Source organism: Lycium barbarum, chromosome 2 (genome assembly GCF_019175385.1).
Source record: "Lycium barbarum isolate Lr01 chromosome 2, ASM1917538v2, whole genome shotgun sequence".
Taxonomy (NCBI): Eukaryota; Viridiplantae; Streptophyta; class Magnoliopsida; order Solanales; family Solanaceae; genus Lycium; species Lycium barbarum.
The window spans coordinates 20,963,665-20,983,086 of NC_083338.1; the positions used below are offsets into that span (position 1 = coordinate 20,963,665).

General features: G+C 37.4%; 1 protein-coding gene across 4 annotated transcripts; it reads right to left on the reverse strand.

The window, feature by feature from the left end:
• Positions 1 to 3,111: 3,111 nt before the first annotated feature.
• Positions 3,112 to 19,266, reverse strand: LOC132626323 (protein CLP1 homolog). Of its 4 annotated transcripts, none has more exons than XM_060341161.1 (11): positions 19,108 to 19,266; positions 16,912 to 17,165; positions 12,981 to 13,049; positions 12,751 to 12,843; positions 8,827 to 9,068; positions 8,557 to 8,695; positions 8,407 to 8,463; positions 7,255 to 7,389; positions 6,853 to 7,088; positions 3,519 to 3,563; positions 3,112 to 3,428 (listed from the first exon to the last, which is right to left on the reverse strand). In XM_060341161.1, exons 2-11 carry the CDS (start codon positions 17,122 to 17,124, stop codon positions 3,341 to 3,343), a joined length of 1,317 nt encoding a protein of 438 aa, XP_060197144.1. In that variant the 5' UTR covers positions 17,125 to 17,165; positions 19,108 to 19,266; the 3' UTR covers positions 3,112 to 3,340. The 4 variants fall into 4 exon arrangements, with proteins under 4 accessions (XP_060197144.1, XP_060197147.1, XP_060197145.1 ...); XM_060341164.1 differs by lacking the exon at positions 19,108 to 19,266 and adding an exon at positions 18,614 to 18,987; XM_060341162.1 differs by lacking the exon at positions 19,108 to 19,266 and adding an exon at positions 18,591 to 18,987.
• Positions 19,267 to 19,422: the final 156 nt, after the last annotated feature.

The following is a 19,422-nucleotide window of genomic DNA, read 5'->3' on the forward strand; positions in this document are numbered from 1 at the left end:
ACAAGATAAAGGGCCTCGCTTTGCCTGTTAAGAGTAGGTAACTCGTTCCCTGTCTTTGTTTCTATTGCATTCTATCTCATCGTATGACATTTTGTTTTGCGAGATTAGAAAATCACCATCAATACCTCGGTCCTCCTCCCAGAAGCTAGTAGTTTGGCTAAAAAGAGATAATCAGAAGAAAATGATCGGGTAGAGATGCACAGCAGGAACTTGCAAAGCCAACACAAGAGAAAAGAAATATGTTCACCCTCGGCAATACACACTTGATAATACCCCGACTTCCAACTATGCTCTTAGTATTAACGAAGTAGTCCTTTTTAACATAGCACGATTCTCAAATAACATCTACTAGGAGTAGTTTAGTAAACTCCACATTGTATTTATTGATTTTTCAATGGGCGTGATTTTTGCTAAAATAACACTTATTCTGAGGTGAAGGGAGTATTCAAGAAATCAGAACTCACAAAACATTGGTATGCATTTTGAATCCTAAAATAATTCTCATGACAGCTCCTTTACAGTTGAACGGTTCTTACGTCTTAGTTAAAGAAAAAGAAAAAAGAAAAAAGAAACTCGCTAAAAAATTATATGTGATCCTCTTATTGTTAATCATTGGAAATTATCAAATTTAATGTAGTTTGAGAAAATTTGATCCTGTTTTGCACCTTAGTCTAAGAAAGGGAAAAACAGGATTTTTCAAGATTAAAATATGAATTAGGGAAGTAATTAATTTTAGAGATCCTTCCTAAGTTAATTCAAATTCAATGATAAGATCATATGGGATCGTAGACAGTGGCGGATGCACCTATGAGTTCAATTGAACCCCTAACTTTTGATGCGGAGCATGATCTGATAGGTGAGAATTTATTAAAATAGCAATAAATAGATACAAACCTAGCTATAATTTTAAAATATAATGAATTCGATGCTAAAAATCTTAAAATATTAAATCAATAGATTTTCAATTCTAGATCCGCTTATGATAGTAGAAACCTCTTTTGTACATGTACCCTTTACATAAGTTGCATGCTGCCTTGTCGGGGTGTGCTGGGGAATAATAGGGACAGGAATAACATATGTCAACATGGAATATTCAAAAGAAATAAGCACTTACATTACTAAATGCAACCCACTTCCAAAAAGTTATGCAAAGATACAGTAAATTTATGTTGTCAACCAGACAAAATATATTTTTATAATCAGATACTACTCCATGCTCATGCTTTCTTTTTCAGAGTTTTGCTAGGTAATGTAAAAACTTATTCATATCAGGTGTTTACACCAAATAATGAATGCATTTCATGTGTATGAATATACACAACTATAACTTAACTATGATTAATTAACGTACATAATCACTTCATTAAATCAACTTAACTAGAGTAACTACGTTGCACCAGTTTGGTGTAAACACCTGGTGTGAATAAGTTTTTACTCCTTGGTAGAAGTTGGGGGAGTGGGGTTGGAGTATTATTTTTCGGTCGGTAGGACTTTTTAATATTATTTCAGTACTTTAATATTATTAAGTATTTACTAAACGAAAAAGGATAATATAATGCACAAATAGTATAAAACAGCATAAACATGTTTAAATATAAACAAGAATATTGTAGCACTTACCCGTCTTCAGCGGATTGGCAACCTGTTTGACACGCAATGGCATATATGCGCAGCCAAAACAAGGTGCGTGGGATCGCTATTCCAACGTTTGTGAATATGCAATGCTAAGTTCCCTAGTGGTCAATTTTGAATATTTATAAAAAAAATATTAATCTAGCTTATACTGGCCCTGTATGTGAAGTAGATAATTTAAATGCATCAAGCAACTCAAATAACATGCAAGCAAAACAAGAGGCCAAAATATTTGTTACCTTGTCAAACTTAACCTAAAGTCTATACTCCCATCCTCTTGATCCAAACTTTGCTACCAACTGTAAAGGGACTCATACATTGACTAGTTAACATCAGGGGCGAATTTATGTAGAAAAAATGGGTCACGTGAACCCATGGTCACGTAACTAAACTCGGTATATTATGTGTAAATTTTTTAAAATATATCTAATATTAACTAAAGGAACACATTGTCAAATAAGATCGAGTGGAGCACTGCTTAAGTGCTAGGTTTAATCCATAAAGTCGTGGGATCAAACCCAATAAATGCATTTTTGTCTTTTTTTTTTTTAAAAAAAAAATTCTAAGCATCCTTTAACGTTTTGCTCGCCAAGTTGATGTCACTATAAAATGGTGAACCTATCCTCTTGAAATGCTGGATTCGCCTTTGGTTAACCTGCTATTCGTGCAATTTATACATTGAATTTCGCCTTTGCCATCACCAATTTATACCACATCACAAAACTTTAAGAGCCGTCAATAGCACCCAAATAATGCAATAAGTGAATATATATACCATATCTCACCGATAAAGGTTGTGGTGGAGTGATAAATATTCCTTTATTCTTAATTAGAGATCTCGAGTTCGAGCCCTACTTGATATGGCGCTTCATTAGCGCTTTACCCGCCAATGTGGAAGTTCCGGATGCGAATCCGAATTTAATCAGGCCGCAATGCGAATACCGGGACCGAGTGAAACAAAAAAAAAAAAAAAAAAAAAAAAAACTATATCACCAAATTGCCTTGAATCAGCTAAGGCAATAGGCACAGATGAATAGTTCTATTACTGCTTTGGGGTGTTTCCTGAAGTTGCATCATGATATTCTCTCCCTTCATTTGCTAAATTAGCTGCCTGATATAGCTTGTTAGTTGTTATGTTCCTGGGCAGTTTGCTATGTCATTTCATCTATCAAACAAGATACAAGTTCAAGTCAACGAAAAATTAACAAATTTCATCCCATTGCAACGGTTTCTCAGTTGCCAATTCATTTGCAGCATCAACTTTCATTACTAAACCTAGGAGCTTTTGCAGCATATGGCTACTGGAGTATCAAGTTTTGTTAAGCAAAATTAACAAAACCGGTAACCTATCTCCCACAACAAGCTCTTCAATTTGACCAGGTCCAACAGGCTCACGCTTTGGACATCAACAGTTAAGGCCCCACGATGACAGCTCCAAAAGGTCACACAGTGCTTCTTGCTTTTTCAGAAACTCAGGGATGTCAAAATATTTCTGCCAAATAAGTTTATAACTTAGATGAGGAGCTATTGTTATTTGTACAATAGGATTTTTCTTCATAAAGCTTCACCTATGGTACAGTAGTATTATACAGTCACTCACTGAAAAGCCTACTGCATTTCTACAACACCAAAAGCTTAGTGGGCATTTCCATGCTGCCGCACAAAACTCAAAGACCGAAAAAACCACTGGCTACAGCACTTATACACTTCAGTTTTCGATCCATGTTAAGGTTCCCACGATTAGATATTTGCTCGGAAGTTCCCCAGCACATGGTGCAAGGTATGTTATCTTTTTCCTGAAAATGGAGATAATCAAAGATAAGATCGTACTGACATTCAGAATCGTAAACATGATTGTCTAATAAGAGGAGAATTCGAGTTCAAACCTGTGCATGTCTATGTCGGTTACATAGATGAATCCAGCAACATTACTGACAAGGGAATAAAAGAAGTATAAGATAAGACAAAAAGAATAGAGAGAATTGTTATGATATGACAGTTGTTAAAAGAGCCAAAAAATGAATAGAGAAAACAGTGCCAAATTTCCAGGCTACATCACTAAGGGATGAAATTGAGGCTCCTAATGCAATTACACAAGATAACTTTGCATTTCAATGGCAGTAGTCTTGATTTCATACAATTTCACTCTGAGAGTGAAGTTCTATGGGATTTGTAATACATGATTTAAGATTTATGCAGAGAGGAGTGTGGCGAATGGTCCCATGAAGGCATTAACCCCTCACATACGACCCCAAAAACAAAAACTACTATCCTTTGGGAAACAACTTAAGGATAATTCAGAAATAACAATTACTCGTATTAGGCTATTCTGAAACGGTAACTATTTCTTTACAACACAATAAATAGTTACCTTTTAGTTATAAATTTTAACATTCGTCATGTATTATTACTTTATTACTTTAATAAAATTCATATACTCATGTATTACATGCTTATTCATTTGTCATGTAATTTTAATATTAACCAACGGCTTCTTTTACAGCTAGGACTCACCAATGGAGAATAGCACTAGAAAATGAACGGTACCGAGGATATGGAAATATCATAGCTGGTTCTGTTAGTGAGACTGGGTAAAATCTATCTCACTTTAACAAATTTGACTTCGAGTAGACAATTAAGTGCAGAAGGTGCTGTGCTCCTCTTCATATATTGCCCCTAGTTTCACATTTCTTCCTATGAAACTACTTGGTCTACTTCCATTTAGACTGACATTGCTTTGGCTTAAAAGAAGGAATTTCATGAGATGTAACAGGAGTCGTAGAGATTAAGTAGGACAAATGTCTCATTTGTTTGCATTTAATGAAGATCTTAATCTTAACCATTCAAATCTCAATCATTGAGTTTGTTTGTTTTTTAGGTTTTAATCTTAGTCATTCAGATCTTAACCACTAAGTGCGTCTTTTTAGTCATTCAGGTTTGACTTTGAATGATTAAGATCTGTAACAAAGTCTAAATATCATTAAGATGTTTAACTAATCAAGGATTTCTATAAAGATGCCGGTTCACCAATTTCATATGTTCACATGCTATCGCCGTCCACCACTATCAACTACCATCACCCCCCACCCACAACCACCACTAGCCACCATTTACCATCATCACCTCCAACTATCATTACCCCAACATCCACCAACTAACAATCATCACTTTTTACCAGCAACCACCGCCATCATTCATCACTACCATTAGCTATCACTATTATTCACCACAACTATCAACCGCCACAATCAACTAGCACCATCAACCACTACTACCAGCCACCATCTACCTACAACACCACCCCAAATCAGCACCCACAACCACCATCACTAGCCATCACCGCCACCAACCGTATATTAATATTTTTTAATAGTTTGTGGACATAATATTAAATTAATTTAGTATTTTATTGAACTTTATATTTATTAGTAGTTTTTAAAGAAAGACACGTTTTTATACATTCAGATGTTGAAAAAACAGTCTTTAAGTTTTAAGTATTCAGATCTTAATATTCAGATGTGGATTCAGATTCAAACATCTAAATCTCTTAAAATTCAGATGTGTATTCAGTTCAAAAGTGTTAATGTAAATAAAAACAAATGAGGCCTAAGACTAATTCAATGGATCCTAGTATCCTACTAGATCAGGGCTCCAATCTAAGAAAGCTTGTTAGCTTTGTATTGGCTCCCATCTTACTTAACGGGGCCCTTTCCCTGGATTTTCTGGCTTCCCTTTCCCTTCTACCAGCCACTCTTTTAGTTCCCAAAATATATAAAATCCGGAATCCTTATAGATGCTCCCTCGCAAGGTTCTTTTATCTCTAATGCCTATTTGTGATGATAACACTATTGAATATCCCACCATATAATTAATCACATGAATTAGTTGTCCAAGTGAAACAAAATAAACAGGTGATTAGTACGTCGGTCATAAATGGTTGATAAATAGTTATGTTACATCAGGACTCCCATGTTCACAACCACACCCACCCCCTCGAATTTTTCCAGTCAGCCACCCTCTTCCACTTAGCAGCATATTCCAGTGTCACTCACTCTATAAACATCATCTGGTAATAAGAAAAGAACCGGCAAGCAAAAGAGAGTGGCCAGAAGATATACGTAATTTGATAAAAAGGACAAGGGGAATGAAATGGGCAATGCAGCACAGTGTAAGGGGAGCAGTAGAGACTATTTGCTAATAGACAGGCAGGGCAGTCAGCGAGCTTAGGGTTGAAGAAGGCAGCTGAAATGTACAATTTAAGTTTTGGCTGAATATTTGATATAGGAAAAGTTTGACATTATAGATATCAATTAAGACATGCAAACATTCCAGTGGTTTAAACAAGTGATGTCAAGGGCTCATTTAAGGAGCGCTTAAACCCTGAAGCGTAAAAAGCTCATGGTGGACTATTCGCCTCGCTTAAGCTGTGTTTTAGTGTAGGCAATCGACTAAGGCATGTACATTAATTGTTAAGGAAAACATTATGAATATTTGTTACTTTTTCTTGCATTACATATATATTTTAAGTATTTTCTTGATTGCACTTTTTTTTACTAAGCCCATGCTTTAACTACACTCTGCGCTTAAAGACCTAATAGAGCTGGAGCACTTTTTAGAGCTTTTCGGCTTTGACAATACTGGTTTAAACCATTCCAGGGGCTATAATCCAGGACCCCCCAAGTATTGCTGCTACTCTCAATGCATTGACAAGTTCTGCCTTTTGTTCCCTCCAAACTGACCACATTAATGTGTGCGGGACACTGATTATAAGAATTCTCTCCACTTTGTTATGAGAATTGAGAATGGGGAGTAAGCACATACCCAGGAATAAATGTATCTTTCCATTAATGTACTATGACTGAGAAGTTCAACCATATTTCTATATGCACTGCTCTACAAAGTGAGCACATCATTATTTATTGACTTAAAGATTATACCCAAAATTGTGGCTCTTAAATTACCATTTAAGATGTGGCTTCCATGTGCAAGAGTCCAAGGAAAAATCTTCGCTCAATGTGTGAGACCAATATATTAGTATTGAACTTCATAATTGAGTTTAAATGATCCTTGAAACCCTAGCTACGCAAGGACCCAATGTGGTGGCATCCACTAAGGAGAAACATTTTTTCTAGACTCTAATGAACATTGAACATAACTTTAAACTCTTTCTACAATCCACTGAACATAAAGATGAGGATAGAAAAAGGAAGTCAGCCTTACCTGGATATTATTTGATCTTGTTCTTTGGCATATGAGACGGCAAGAACCAAATGGAGCAAGTCTTGGTTGACATTAACTGGAACCAATCTTGTAGGATCTGCTGCAGGCACTGCACCAATAGGTAAAGCTGAGCGTGGAGCCTGTGGTCCACCTCCAATCCGGTAGATGAACAAGTCACTGAAGCTTACTACATTAGAATGTGGCGAGAGGTCGTTCGAAGGGCCATAAAAATATTCCTGGGGAAGAAGCAAAGACAAAAGGGAATTTTTAGTTTCGTATTAAAAGGACAAGGTTTAAAGTAAGAGTACCACACTCCCCAAGAGCAAGTGTTCATGTCCCAGTGCATGAACTGTGACCGACTCCCAACTCACTTTGTTATTGATCTATAAAAGAAATCTGTACCCGTATTCTGTAGCCCCTTGCTTTCTGCCGTACTTTTGCATTCCTTGATACAACACCACCGGATTTTTGAAGTTTCACCACATCCACGTTAGGTCGATTCTTCAATACATCTTTTAGCATGCTACAAAGTTTTTCCTGCCAAGAGTACAACCACATAATAGAAATATGATCCAACTACATAATAGAAATATGATCCAACTCTTGCAGTGTATAAAACAGCTCTATAAAACAAGCAATTTCTGGATACTAGTTCTCGAGGGCAATTATTTATTTGTTTCTATTTTCCTTCCTTTTTTTGGGGGGGGGGGGGGGGCGGTGGGTGGGGGGGGGTGGGGTAATGGCATTACCATCTGAATATAATGATGGCCAGGGAGAAAAACTGTCTGATAAGTAGAAAAATCAGAAGCCAAGCAACAGAAATAGAAGTGTTAAATTATCAAGATAGAATGTTTTATCAACCGCAAAGCTTCTTGTTCAAGTTTAGTACCCCTCATTTCAGAGACAGTTTCTATATGTTAGGGAGATTCTAAACTTGCAGAGGCTTGGTTTGATCAAGTATCTGATTATCAAAGAAAAGGTAGATTGCTTACTCCTAGTAAAAACATTGATCATCGTTGAAGATCAGAAGATGTATGAGACAAAAGAAGTACCATGTGTATTTTTCTTCATCCAAAAAAGCACTCACCAACTACTTCCATAACCAGTTTCTTGTAAGTATTAAGCACTATAAAACACTTTTGCTAACCTACTAAACAACTAAGAGATTCATTCTAGGAGAATGGAGACTAGTTGAAGTAACAAGACACCAAGGTGAAGTACTTCACAGACAGGCCTACTTGAGAGTAGAAATTTCAACAAATAAAGAGACCTTCATGTGTTGACATTTCGCTCAATACTCAAAATAATGGCAAAAAGAATCAACTCTCGGTAAGTTAGTACTCTCTTCCACAGACTTTACTGAATATTAGCTTCCAAATTATTTATTTCCTTGCCTAGTTAGTAACTCTTTCTTCTTTTATGAGAAGTGAACAAGTGTCTGAGAGAATTCTAATCCCCTGGTTCACAGGACTTGGGTTTCCCTTAATATTAAGCACACATCATACATATCAAATGCCTTCATGCGCATATAAAATGGACTTCAGTGGAACGAACCTGACCCAAGACAAGAACAACTGTGGCGTTGAACGTATCAATCGCATGTAGTAGCAACTGCAAAAGAAGACTGAACAGTGACCACCACACTCTAAATGCTACCCTCGCTGTCTTTTACACTGAAAAACACACGAAATTGAGCTTATATACCTCATAACCAACTCCCTCTATCCATCCCATTGTATTTATTACCATGCCTGAAGCTCGAGATTCAGCATTACCAGAAAATTGCTTCTCCAGAGTCTGCGATAGCTCCTTGACGAGTACCTTGTAGTGATCTACGTTGGCACTGTTAAAAAGGAAAGTGGTATCTGCTAGTAAGTAAATATGCTAAGAAAAGGCTAAAGAAAGTTTTCTACATACAAACTTTATCTTGTACAAGAGGCACAATGTCAAGATAAATGTTAAGGTACAAGGTACCTAGGAGTCACATGGCCAAAGAAGTAGACCATAGGCATTTCAAGTGGAATTCCTTCAACTGGATCAATAGGCAACTCGATTGGCGTAGCAGCAATACATCCTGGAATAGTTATCGATCCTTGACCTATGTCCAAATCCACAAAAGTGGGTTTCCATCCCTGTTTCGCAGCCCAACTAAGAAGCATCCGTGACAAAGTACTCTTGCCAGAATCTGTTGGTCCCACGACGACAACCCTTGGGCCCTGAACAAACCAAGTGTGTTATAACTTGTAGATGAGACACATGCAGTTCTGTTACGTGTATGGTTAATTAACAGAAAGAAGCTAAGAATAAATTAGAATAGAAAACCTCAATGTATATCAAAACTAGGATAATTTACACTCTGCAAGAGAACCCTAAGAACAACCATTTCCGCTTCCTATCATCCCAAGTGAAGTATCATCTTTCGTTTACTGATAAGGATGAAGTATCATCATACACAGAAGCAGGCTTCTACCCTTCACATATTACCTCTTATTCTTGTAACCTCTCCAATTTGGACTCCGAGCATTATCATGAGATGAAATCAACTAATGTACTTAAGGAATCACAACAATAAACAAAGCAGATTAACAGGAACTTTCATGCTTTTCTAAAGGCCAGCCGACATAACCTGAGAGTGGGCGAGCACACCACATTTCAGTTGCCTCAATAGACTTGCACTTATAAGAAAACTTTACCTGAAATCATTTTTTCTCTCATGACCTAAATACATTAGGTTAATCAACAGTTGCATAGTAGAAGCTTCTAAGCAAATCAAGTTATACTTTGTCCCAACAATGCCTCATGGGTGGTCAAGCAAGGAGCAATTTGTCAAAAGTTCATTTGAGGCGCGCTTGAGCCTTGAAGCTGGGTGAGAAATAAGCTATATGCTTTAAAGAAATGAATCTTAGTCCTAACTCAATCTCAAAAGCTAACTCATGAGGTGAGGATTGCCCAAGACCATACAAGGAAACCAAGTCCTCATCCATTACCGATGTAGAAATCTAACACCCCCACTCCTGATACAGAAGAAAGAGTTCGGGTATTATTAATTGTGGGACTAACGCATTCAGTCACCTGAGTACCTACTGGTGTCACTCATAGAGCAGCAAATCTGCACTTTTGAGTCTTGCCGAGGATCTTTTCTGCAGGAAATCTGTGATTTGAACCACCCCACCCCGACAAGCTCAGGCCCACCAACTGAAGCATGGATCTCAAATTATGGATACTAGAATAGGTCAAGTAATCACACTTATCCTTGACTTTGAATCCAGTTGTTTATGTTCCAGGTTATCCTGGTAATCTTATATCCATTAATCGTTTATCCCAAACACTTAACTTATCCCAACAACTTAACTGCTCATTGACATTCTCTCTTTGTTGTCATACTGGAATGTAGTATTAGACAAATCATTAGCACTGGGCGAGTACCAGATGGACTTTATTATCTTATCCGCCCTAAATGACACTCACAACTTGTCCTCCTTACATAACTTGTCATGTTATTGATTCACTTGACCTATTACATGACGGTTAGGACATCCTATAATCCCGTTTATCAAGTCTTCAAAAAAGGGTACTTGGCTTGTCTCACTTGTCTACTTTAGAGTGTGAGTCATGTCAACTTGGTAAGCATACTCGTTACCTTTTCCCTCGACATTATGATAATTGGTCAGACTCTCCTTTCACTTTGGTTTATTTAGATATTTGGGCTCCTAGTTTGGTCAATTCTACCTAGGGATTTCATTACTTTATCAGTTTTATAGATGATTATTCGAGATGCACTTGGATATTCTTGATGAAAAATCGATCTGAGTTCTCTATTTTTCATATTTTCGATGCAAAAATCCAAAATGAGTTCGGGGTTTCTTTCCGCACATTTCGTAGTGATAATGCACCGGAAAATTTATCTTCTTCATTTTCACAGTTCATAAACATCCATAATCTTACTTTAGGAAAAGACAAGTTAACACCCCGTGCTCTTAAGTTGTGTATTTTACTCGAGGGTTCAGAAGGGATATTGGTGCTACTCAATACTCTCCTTACCTCCAACGGTACCTTACATCCGCTGATGTTATCTTCTTTGAAACTCAATCATATTTCACATGGCCAAGCGACCACCAATACATTTCATAGGTGTTATCTGTTTCATCTTTTGAGGATTATGTCACTATCTCTTGTATATCATCTCCCACAACTCCAACATCTATAGATCCACCAACTTATAGCTCCACCACTAACAGCTCCACATTTTATAGGTTCACTACTCTTGACTTATCACCATCAGTTGCACTCTTCATCTGGTTCAAACGATTCACGCACGACATTAGATTTTTTGTCTATTACGGACTTGTCCTCGCAGAGTCCTCCTATTGTCACTCGCAAAGTATCTGTTCTACTTGTAACCCTAATCCTAAATATACTTGTATGAGTCATCATCGGCTTGTCACTAGCTCGTTATGCTTTTATATAATCACTGCCATCTCTTTCTATTCTTAAGACTACATGAAAAGCTCTTTCTCTTCCACATTGGTGACAAGTTATATTGAGGAGATGCCTCCTTTACACCGATGATACTTGTGAGCTTGTTCCTCTACCTCTGATTAAACCTACTTTGAATGTCAGGGAGTATATATGGTGAAGGTTAGCCCTGATGGACAAGGCACGGCTAGTTGCCAAGTGTCAAACACAAATTTTTATATTTTACTATGGTGATACCTTCTTCCCCCTAACTAAGATTATTTCAGTCCGTCTCTTTTTATCTATGATTTTTGTTCACCATTGACCTCTTTACTAGCTGGATATTAAAAATGTCTTTCTTCATGGGGATCTCAAAGATGAGACATACATAGAGCAACCACTGGGTTTTGTTGCTTAGGGGAATCTAGTAACATGGTAAGCATGCTACGACAATCATTTTGTGCCTTGAAGTAGTCCCCTTGAGCATGGTTCAACAAATTCAACACAGTTATTTAGTAATTTGGCATAGTTCGCAATGAAGCTGCTTATTCTATATTCTACCATCACTCAACTCCAGATTTGAGCATGTATTTGGTGGTCTATTTTGATGAGATAGTCAACACATGTAATAATAAAGAGGGAATTACCAAATTGAAGCATCACCTTTTTTAACACTTTCAGACCAAGGACATAGTAAATTGAGGTAGTTCTTAGGTATTGAGGTTGCTCAATCCAAATCAGGAATTTGTACATTTCAAAGAGGAAGTAAGCTCTTTATATTCTCGAGGAGACATGATACTATGATGGACCCAAATGTTAAACTTCTACCAGGTTAATGGAGGTTGGTAGGCAAGTTAAAGTATCTCATTGTGACTCGACCTGAAATTGCCTTCCTAGTAAGTGTAGCAGGACAATTCTTAGATTCTCCTTGTGAGTAACTGAAATACAGTTATTCTCGATACATAAAATATGCTCCAGCGAGAGGACTACTTTACGAAAATCAAGGACACGAGCAAATTGTTTTGTAGGTATACTTCTTGTATACGACCACTTTTGGCCTTGTGATTATTGAAATTATTTACCTGATCAGAAAAAGAAAAAGGACATGAGCAAATTGTGGGATATAATAGATTGGCTGGGTCACTCTTAGACGATTTAATCGTTTGGGAAAATTTGGTGTCTTGAACTTCTTCAAACAAAAATAGGTCTTGAAAAAGTAAAAGATAAAAGTAACAGCACGATCCGGTGTAGAAGTAGAATATTGGGCTATGCAATGGCTACATGTGAACTCATATGGATCAAGCAACTACTAAAAGAATTGAAATTTTAATACCCCACAAACAAAAGACTAGAAGGGTAAATGATTGATTGAGTAAAGACGAAAAGAACCTTTGGAATTCTGACTTTTACTCTACAGTGAACAATAACCAAAATAATACATACCTGAGAAGTGTCAGAATCACTGGGCGAAGCTTTGGCACGATTTCTTCGTCCATCAAGTACAGCATGGACATTTATATAGCTTATCATCGGCGTCTAAAATAAAAAAAATACAAACGCCTAGTCATTCAGTTTAGTGAGCTCAATTCAATCAAAGTTTACAATTCTGAAATACAAAAATGCAGAAACACTTAAAAAAAAAAAATACAGATGGTTAGGGAGAGAGGCCACACCTCATCTGCTGTATAATCAGTTTCAGTGGGACCGTCCATCTCGATTGTGGCTCCATACCAAGTAAATACCTAGATATGAAAACTTGAACATGTCAAACGGAAAAGTAATAGATATTCTCACTAGATGCAAAATCTTGAGCAAGACATCTATAAGGGCCATTCTTATTCTTAATTTCCATTAGAAAAAAGTTTGATTCACTTTTAACAGACATTGAATTAAAGAATCACTCCAGAAGTAAATGCATTTTTGCATTTTCTAAGGTATAATAAATTATTTAATGCACATAATAATTAATGCAACACGAAGGTGATGATAAAAGATTACATCTCTCAAGCTCTCAAAACCCATAAACTGTCTAAACAACTTGCATCTAATCGATTATACCAAATGAACAAAGACACTTAACTAGCTATAATCCAAAGTTTATGCACAGCAACAACTTGACCTTCAATGCACCCCCTGTCTCTCTCTTTACAAATAGATCAAATTATACAAAGGGGAGTGGGGTCCCAAATATTACTCAGACTTTGGAATCCTACTTCTCTTCCAGTTCACAAAACCCTTCCTTTTTCTTGTATTACCTAGGCCATGCCAAACCTAGGAACCTATGCTACTGCTCAGCTACTCCACAATGAAGAAGTAAATGGTTGGTTGGTTGGTTGTTCCTATCTGTCACATGTCATGAATCTGTTGCAGCGGTCTTCCTCTTTTGAGCAGGTTATCTACTTTCAAGATTGCTCTAAGACATTCTCCGACCGAAAAAAGATAAACCTGGAGGTGCTTTTTCCTTCAACATTTCTCATCATGAAACAGTTCAGCTCAACCATTCCCTGAGACAATCTGGAATAGGAAGATCTCACTGAGAAACCTACCCTTCTTGTCTACCTCACAGCAAATTGTATCAGCACCCGCATTGAGCTTCACCTACACTTAGTAGCTAATGTATCATCTGTAATTCCCAATCATTAGACTCCTCTTGAACTTCAAATCACAGTTCTATTCATTACTTGAAAGAGCATAGTTTTTTGCTACCATAATATTCACATCAACAACAGATCTCAAGAGTTTTGGGTAGTAATCTCTAGAGGTGTCTCCCGGCCATAAATTTGTCTGGAACTTAATTTTCTCACCATTTTCCACATTGCATCTAACATGTGCTTGGAGAAGGCTCCCGGATTCCTCTTGCTTTTCCAGGAGGTAACACCTAGTGGAGCATGAATTGTCTTTGCACATCATTGGTCTATCTCAATTCCATATCACAGCAATTCCAAACCTCCACAAACTATATCTTTCAAAGGAGTTACAAAATCTCCATAACCGCTTGCTTAAGGACTCAATAGTGCATCCATAAGTTTCTCAACCCCGTCCTCCTTTTCCAATACAACAGCACACCTTCCCATTTGACAAGATGCAACTTAGAGAGTGTCACGTCAGATGTGTCCAACTATGCCATGTAACCAAAACAAAGTTAGAAACTAATGAGAATGCTATTCAAAAAGCTGTTTATCAATTTAGCTAATCCCCAGTTGATAAGTATTCTTTCTGTTAAGCAAGTAATATCCACTATTGATAAAAGGACATTGGGCCTAACTCAAACCCAAAAGTTGACTCATAAGGTGAGAATTGTTCAAACGATATAAGGAGACAAATTATCCATCCCACAACCGATGTGGGACTTCTAACACCCAGCCGACATGCTTCAGACTAGACATCTAGAGTATGGACAATATAATATGGGGGACCCAACATAAGATAAACCAAGAATTAAGATGGATCTGGCTTGATAACATGTTAAGAAATGGACATTGGGCCTAACTCAACCCCAAAAGCTAGCTCAAAAGATGAGGATTGTATAAGACCATATAAGGAGACCAATTACCCATCCACAACTAATATGGGACTTCTAACATCCACCAAATACAAGATCTTGCATAGCACTAACTTATAAACGTAGTGAAAATAAGTAGCAAGAAATGAGCCAATTGTACAACTAAGTATCCCAACCAACTACTAGTATTTGTAACATCGCCTACTACAAGCGAACTCTTAACCAAGTTTACATGTCTGCCAAAGACAACCTTAAAGTAATAAAACCTCACTCAAAGATACCCAAATTATTCTTCTTTCGCTTCAGAAGAAACTAGAATACCGTACGAATACCATGTGTTGGACCTGACAGAGAGTGCTCCCTACCACAGGGCAACTGTTGGAGCATCTAGCTTCTTTTAAGGTTGCGCTTAGCAAACAGATTTTACTTTTGTAGAAACAGCTATGAAAACATCAACCATAAACTGCTTAACACTGTCTATTTGCATCTCACTAGTGGTACCTATTTTTGAGCATCCTGGTACCATGGGCTATGACAAGGACCATTCTGGAGCTGATTCTTTGTTAAAACAGGAAAGCCTAAGAAGAGACTCAAGAATATTTGGTATACCATTCCTGCCGATATTTGGTGGACCTTATGGAGCGAAAGAAACAAAAGTTGTGTGAAGGCAAGGCAAACTCTATACAGAAGACAAAGGCTGATTGTTTACTGCAGAACTTTTTTCTTTTGTGTGTGTGTAAATTGGATCTTGTAAAGGGTGCCTTTTTGATTGATTCTGTTAACTCCTTAAATAGTTTCTTGCTAGTTTTTGAATAACAGTCTCAGCACCAACTTAGTGCTTCATAATATCAATACAACTTGCCTTTACTCAATTAAAAAAAAGCTTCTTTGGAGGTTGCAGCGGACTCGAGAGTTCAACGCAAATGTGATTGCAAAACAATTCCCACTACAAGCCAAAATTTCCAGAAACTACAATAACTAGCAATAGAATGTTTCCTTCTGGCAAACCCTTCCTCAGTTCCAAAAAAAAAAAAAACTAGCAAGACCACTGCTTCATTTAATCCAGCATCTCTATTTCAATCAATTGACTGGTATTTCATAACATCCCCAGTACTCTTAGTAAGGACGCTTTCTGTAACTTCTCCTGTCCTTTTATAGCAGTTTTCTTGATATACAAGAAATCCCCACGGAGCCAGTGGTGCAAGGTTCGAAACTCGGTGGAATAGAACCGCAGCTCTAATCTTCTCCACCTAAGTACCATGCTTTTGTATGCGGCAGGGTTTGAACCCGTGACATATGCCTAACCCACACATCACATGTTGCGATCTTACCTAGACCAATGCCTTTGGGGGGTGGGGGGGCAAAAAATTAATCCCTGGAAATGAATGAGTACCAAGAAGGCAAATTGACTGCAATTATGAATAGCTCCCACCTTGTCGAAACCTATGTTGCTCGGACTCTTCAAAAATGTCAATGGACGTGCGTCAGATCCTCCAAAAGTAGTGTACTTTTTGATGATCCGACATGGGTGCGGTAGCTTTTTTGGAGAGTCCGAGAAACAAACTACTCCATCTAGCTAGGCTCTTTTCAATCCGTGTAAATCTAGAAAGGATTTTTCATATCCTTGTATTTCAGTAAGCAGTTTTCTTGATCAAACATAACCTAAATCGATACTCACGTATAAAAGATATAGGCATAATACATAAACCGGCCCTTAAACTTAGGCTCAGCTGGCAAGTATGCCCTCCAACTTTAGGTGTGCATAAGTAGGCACCTCAACTTATATAAAATTGAACATGTAAACATAAATGCTGACGTATCACATAAATTTTGAAGGGCCACGTCAGCATTTGTGTTTACATGTTCAACTTTATTCAAGTTGAGGTGCCTACTTGCGCACACCCAAAGTTAGAGGGCATACTTGTCAGCTGAGGCCAAGTTTAAGGGCTTGTTTATGTATTATGCCAAAGATATATTAACGAAACTTGAGGCATCTATTAGATGCATCCACTACAGATTTTCATCAATGTCAACTGTTAAGCAATCATTCCAGGGCACAGAAAAAACATTTCATTGCACAGATGATGGATATAATATCATACTGCAAATTTTAGTCTTGGAGGGAAGTTGAGCCAGATTCCAGGAGGGACTTCAGTCCCAAAAATCTCAGCCGTGCCAGTCAGGAGCCGAAGACGTAGGGGCGAGTCAGCGCTCGATTCAATTCGGAGCTCACATTCTTTATCCAGCTTCACCTGCCTCACTGTTGAGCCACCTGTTGCTGCCAATGGAATGACATTTGTGCCGCCATAAGCCATATCAGAGCTGCTTCTATTTTTGGAACGAACTGTCTGGAAATCTTCACCAAGCATATGGTACACTTCAGTTATAATAGAAGATTTAAATAAAGATCCATGCTTTCTACTAATAATGAGAAGGGAAAACAATCTTCACGCCTTTATTTTCCTTCTGGTATGATTCTCCTGTACTAGTCCATGTACAATGTTTTGGGTAAACTAAATGACCTCAATTCAGTTCTCCTGAAGAGCAGACAGCAGCATGCTCTAATGAACTCTTAAATTTTTTGTTTATCAGTTTTTATTAAAATGTCGAATCAGTTCTTGCTTTTCAAATTAATTGGGCATGCATTGCCTAACCATTGAAATTATAGTTTTGGTTGATCCAAAAAAAAAAAAAAAAAACTGTTAATTTGGAACTACTGCTTCAAGTTGCAGGAAACTTTTCCTTTTCCTCATAATCAACAGTTAGACATACTCAGGTATCCTATATTCTCAATCCCATCTTTCTACCTGTTATTGTCACTAACCCATATATCAAAGCCCAAGATTAGCTATAAAAACAAGCAAATCTCTTCTATCACAAGCATTAAATGCTGATCAGAGGTGTGTCAATGGCATGAATATAAAAAATCTTTTGTGATAACAGTGGTGTCCGGGCCAACTTGCACGCAGCTCAACATATGGGAAGAATCACCTAGTACCGGTAACTCTATCCACCAAGGCCAGGACATATGGGAAGAAACCACCTAGTGTTTTTGTCTCAGCAGATTTGAACCTGAAACCTGATAGTTTTCAACCCACTTCATTGACCACTAGGCCACACGTTAGGTGCTACTCCCTCCGTCCAAATTTAAGTATCACAGTTTGACTGGACCCGAAGTTAAAGACACAAAGGGAAACTTTTGAATCATGCGGTCTTGAATTAAAAATGTGTGTAGTCCTATATATCTTGTGGTCTTAAACTTGTCATGTAGGATGTTGAAATTGTCAACTTAATAATTATAGAAAAATTCACTATTTTTGAGACAGACAAAAAAGGAAAGCTAAGACACTTAAACTGGGACGGAGGGAGTACATCTTATAAAATATTGAACAACTACAACAACATACCCAATGAAATCCCACAAAGTGGGGTCTGAGGACAGTGGCGAAACCAGGATTTTCACTAAGAGGGTTCAAAAAATATAGAATTGAACACACGAAGAAGTCAAAGGGGGTTCAACAACTACAAAACATACATAAAAAATAATTTTAACTATGTATAAACGATGTAATTTTTCACCGAACACCTGGCTCCGCCCCTATCTGGGGAAGAAAGGGTAGAGTGTATAAAGACCTTACCTCTAACTTGGGAGGTAGAGAGGTTGTTTCCAAAAATATTGAAAGAACTAATTGCATAATAATCAGTGTAATGACCAATTGAACACCAAGTTACACATTTTTTTTTCTTTTAATAAACGCAGTGTCCGAGCATGCTTCCGCACCTCCACCAATTCCACAGGGATACCTGCTAACTACCACCAGCACAAGTACGGGATAACTCCGTCAACTAAAGCTGAACAGATGTGAAGAAATCACTTACTCCCTCTGTCCTTTTAGTTTGTCCCAAAAAGAATGTCACATTTCTATATTTAAAAATAATCACATTTATCTGAGGCTTGTTCTGGACAACAAATTTCAAAATTATTCCTTTCTTTCTTAAATTACATGTCTAGTCAAATGGTGCCCATATAAATTGGAACGAAGGGAGTAGTAATTTTTTGTCTCTACTGGTTCTCAACCCAAAATCATTGACACTAGGCCAACAGACTTGGGTGCCAAAGTTACACACTTTGTACACATTCAAACAAAAAAAGAAGGTTGAAATACAATGCAAACATGCATTTTTACCCAAAATCAATAGGAAATAAAGCAATAATAAGAGATTAGGGTTTTTTGTTTAAGAGGAGAAATTATTTGGAGTGTAAGGATATAAAGAGAGAGAGAGAGAGGAATAAGTACCTACGAAGAGATGGAGAAATGAGTAAGTTAGCCGGCGGAGCAAAGAGCGATGTCGTTTAAGTTCAGTTCAGTTCACTGGGCCCTAATAAGAGACAAACGGCAACTGCTATACTCTCATTTGAAATTGGCGGGCCGAAATCCAATGGTCTGGTGCGCTATGGATCATGAAATGTGATTAAAAAGTTTCATAATAATAGTTACTCTTCGGCCGAATAAAAAGAGTTTTCACTTTTTTTTTATTTTTTTAAATTTTGGGTCAAAAAGAATGTCTATTTATCAAATCAATAAATCTTTATTTTTTCAGATTTGCCTTTA